This window comes from Microtus oregoni, unplaced genomic scaffold (genome assembly GCF_018167655.1).
Source record: "Microtus oregoni isolate MIOR12 unplaced genomic scaffold, Mior012 000000F_ref0000247, whole genome shotgun sequence".
In the NCBI taxonomy this organism is placed as follows: Eukaryota; Metazoa; Chordata; class Mammalia; order Rodentia; family Cricetidae; genus Microtus; species Microtus oregoni.
The window spans coordinates 64,899,629-64,903,871 of NW_024543059.1; the positions used below are offsets into that span (position 1 = coordinate 64,899,629).

The 4,243-nt window shown below is 38.0% G+C and overlaps 1 protein-coding gene across 1 annotated transcript; it reads left to right on the top strand.

The window, feature by feature from the left end:
• The first annotated feature begins 2,856 nt into the window (after positions 1–2,856).
• LOC121450442 (aldo-keto reductase family 1 member B7-like) lies at positions 2,857–3,948 on the top strand. Its single transcript, XM_041655327.1, has one exon. The coding sequence runs from the start codon at positions 2,874–2,876 to the stop codon at positions 3,369–3,371; it is 498 nt and encodes a 165-aa protein (XP_041511261.1). The 5' UTR covers positions 2,857–2,873; the 3' UTR covers positions 3,372–3,948.
• Positions 3,949–4,243: the final 295 nt, after the last annotated feature.

Below are 4,243 nucleotides of genomic sequence, written 5' to 3' on the forward strand. Positions count from 1 at the left end.
AATGAATTGCTTAAATTTTGTTTGCATATAAAATTTTTAAAAAATATTATTTTAATTTTTATTGTTTACATATAGAGTTCTACTTCTAATGTATATATTTTGAATAAGAAATATTTTTAAATTAGTAAAATCAGTAAGAAAATTATAGGTGTAAGTTTGGAAGAGTTGGTGTAAGACTGTAGCCATTAACTTCTGTTCTCTACGCAGTTTCATGAAAAACATATGGACAATTTTTTGAGTTATTCTTAAAGTTGCAATAGAAGGACAATAGTGTATGAATATTTTTCATTAATAATTTGAGATGTGGCCCCTGATACATTATGACTTAGAAGTATATACTTTAAATATGAGAAATTATATTGAGAAATCTAATTTCTTAGAGGGGAGATAGATATATTTTCTCTACATGAAATATTCTTCAAAAGACTGATGAATATTTACAATTATCATGTGCAGAGGATGAGTGTCATAAATTAGTATCCATAGTAACAGTGGGAGTGACATACAAACCTAATCTATTGCTAGCATAGAAAGAATAATATGTGAAGTCCTCTGCCTTGTCTTCTCAGTATTTCACCAAGATCACTTATAGAGCCAATTTTATTGTCAATATTATTGTCAATAGAGCTATAGAGGAACAGAACTAGGTGGAGAAAACTAAATGGAATGCTGGGAGAAAGAAGGATGGATTCAGAGTGTAGCTATGAAGCTGCCTCCGGAGACGGATGTGGTGAAGCTTTGCTGGTAGGCCACGACCTCGTGGTGATGCACAGATTAATGGAGATGGGTTAAATTAAGATATAAGAATTAGCAAATAAGAAGCTAGAGCTAATAGGCCAAGCAGTGTTTTAATTAATATAGTTTATGTGTGATTATTTCGGGGCTAAGCAGCTGGGAACTCACTAGTGGCCTCTCTCCAACAAATTGGCATCCAATGTGGGGCATGAACCCATGACCATGAGATTAAGAGTATTATGCCCTACTAACTGAGCAAATAAAAAAGCAACTGAAATAATTTTAAAAAGAAGCCACATCCACGCAAACAAAAACTTATCAAGTTGTATTTAAATATATAAATACACATATGTATATAACAAATATAATTACAATTAATAAAGGACACAATTTAAGAGTGGGGAGGCATGAGAGGGATTTAAGGAAGGGTACCTGGGAAGTGTTGGAGAGGAAAAAGAATGAGAAATGAACATTAAAAAGAATAAATGTGCTATCACTTTTTTTCTAATTTCTGTATAATAGACTTCCTATTATTATGGGATACTAGTTATTTTATTTTATTTTTTTAAAATTCTTTCACAGTGTACCATTAAAGAATTTCACAGTTTGTGCTATGACTCAGTTTGTCCAAATAATTAAAGCTTAACAAAGTCGAGAAAGACAAAGTCAGGGGAAACTAATTCTAGTGAACAGCTTTCCTGTGTGTTAGAGGCAGAAGTTTATGCTCACACCATTCATGTGATCCATGTTTCTTCATAGTCAAGTCCATGTGCATGCTCCTCAGTAGACGAATATTGGAGCTCAATGGCAATGGAAGTTCTTTGTTCATAACGATAAGTCAGATATTTCTGTCTTTCTTTTCCTTTTCTCTTTTGTACCTATAGGTTCACATATATTATGTCTTCCAGTTTTGTGTTTTTATGGGACCGCTGTGTGTGTAAATGCTTATGCCTCTGAGTCTATGCACATTTCTGGTGGTTTTTCTTTGACTCCCTTTCTTACTTTATTTTGTCCTCTTCTGATTTGGTTTTGTTGTTGTTGTTTTATTTTATTTATTAATTTTATTTTATTATTATTCCTTGGATGCTTGTTTTATTTTCGAAGTAAAAGCAGAAAGGGCGCGGATCCAAATATGAGGAGAGGAGGGGAAATATTGAAGGGGTGTGTTTAAGACTATAGTATATGAAAAAAGTTAATTTTCAATTAGAAAAAAGTAACAAAGAAAAAGACGATATGAATTTCTGGGAAAGGACTGTATTCCAAGTGATAGAAAGACTTCATAAAAAATATTTGAAAGAAGAAAGTAACTCATAAGGAAACCAATTTAACAATGTAATATGAAATGATGTCTATAGGCTTAAATTTAGGACAAACAGAAGCAGGACCAATCTAGACCCTCAACGTCCTATTCCTAGGGAATCACATTCACTTGCCAAGCCCTACAACATTCCAAGCCAGCACCATTCACCACTGGCCTGGAAACAGGTGTTCTAACATGTGAGCCTGTGCGGGGTATTTCACACATGAACAGGAAAAAAAAATGGGGAAAATGGCCCAGGTTTGCCATAGAAATAATGAAGACCTTGGCAACACTCTCTCATTTTATGAAGCCAGTGCTCACAGCACACATAGGCTATTATCGACATAAAAGCATAGTGTTATTTTTTCCATTTCCTTTTTACTCTCTAAAGATGAGGAAGCAAAACATTTGAGACTCAAATATTATTTAGTTTCAGGAAAATTGTAGCTAGCAAATTCACAGGGCTTAATCCTAAATCTTTTGCTCCTGTATTTAGCATTCTTTAAGGACCAATAGAATTTCAAATGAATGAAAACCACAAAATTGAAGCATTCAGATGACGGGTACATAAAGGGGAACATGGGAGAGGAGTTAAGAACGGAGTTGTTTCATTTAGATCCATATCTACACAGAAGTGTGAGGCCGACAGTCAATGGACAGCTAGTGAGAGACTAGAGACAAAGGCAACAACACATTCTAAAAGAATAGCTCTGTTCTTTTCTATGTCAAAGAGCAGGATGTGAAAAAAGAGGAGACATCCAAATGCCCACTGTGCATGTTAAGAAACACCTGTCACGAGCAGGCATTCATCTGCTCTCAGAAAGTTTCTGCAGCAACCATGGCCACCTTCGTGGAACTCAGTACCAAGGCCAAGATGCCCATCGTGGGCCTGGGCACCTGGAAGTCTCCACCAGGCAAAGTCAAGGAAGCTGTGAAGGCCGCCATTGATGCTGGGTATCGCCACATTGACTGCGCCTATGCCTATCAGAATGAGAATGAAGTGGGGGAAGCCATCCAAGAGAAGATCAAGGAGAAGGCCGTGAAGCAGGAGGATCTCTTCATTGTCAGCAAGCTGTGGCCCACCTTCTTCGAGAAAAGCCTGGTGAAGAAATGCTTTCAAAAAACCCTCTCGGATCTGAAACTGGACTACCTGGACCTGTATCTAGTTCACTGGCCACAGGGATTCCAGGCTGGGAATGAGATTTTCCCCACAGATAAAAATGGCAAACTTCTCATGAGTAAATCCAAATTCTTGGATGCCTGGGAGGGCATGGAGGAACTGGTAGACCAGGGGCTGGTGAAAGCCCTGGGCATCTCCAACTTCAACCACTTGTAGATTGAGAGGCTCCTGAGCAAGCCTGGACTGAAACATAAGCCAGTGACCAATCAGATTGAGTGCCACCCATATCTCACCCAGGAGAAACTGATCCAGTACTGTCACTACAAGGGCATTGGCATCACAGCTTACAGTCCCCTGGGCTCGCTGGACAGACCTCATGCCAAGCCAGAAGACCCTGTAGTACTGGAGATTCCCAGGATTAAGGAGATTGCTGCAAAGCACAAGAAAACTGTGGCCCAGGTTCTGATTCGGTTCCATATCCAAAGGAATGTGGTGGTGATCCCCAAGTCTGTGACACCTTCCCGCATACGTGAGAACTTTGAGGTCTTTGACTTCCAGCTAAGTGATGAGGTGATGGCCACCATTCTCAGCTTCAACAGAAACTGGAGAGACTGTGGTGTGTTTGCCGCAATTAACGAAGAGGACTATCCTTTCCACGAGGAATACTGACGCTGATTCACTTGATGAGACTGCCTGGTGAATCCCATCTTCATGGTGTGAAAGTCCCTCCTGATACCTGCCTTAGCCAAAGTGTGTCTAATTCTGGTAACACTGAGAATACAAAGACAAAATAAAAAGTACATAATAGTAAAAAAAAAAAAGAAAAGAAAAGAAAAAAAAAGAAACACCTGTCACTTGGGGGCCAAGAATTTATACACGGACAAGTATTTTTTTCCATCAAAAAATTTATGGTTTCAAAATATTAGGCAAGCTGAAGAATTTTAAACATTTTGAATAAATGGTCGCCTTGATTCCAAAGTATTGAGACCTTCTCTTTCTCTTGGTTGCAGAGTCAGAGGTGGAACTTCCCATTGCTATAAAAGGAAGTTTTATTTTTATTTTTGTTCCTGTGACAAATTCAATTTACA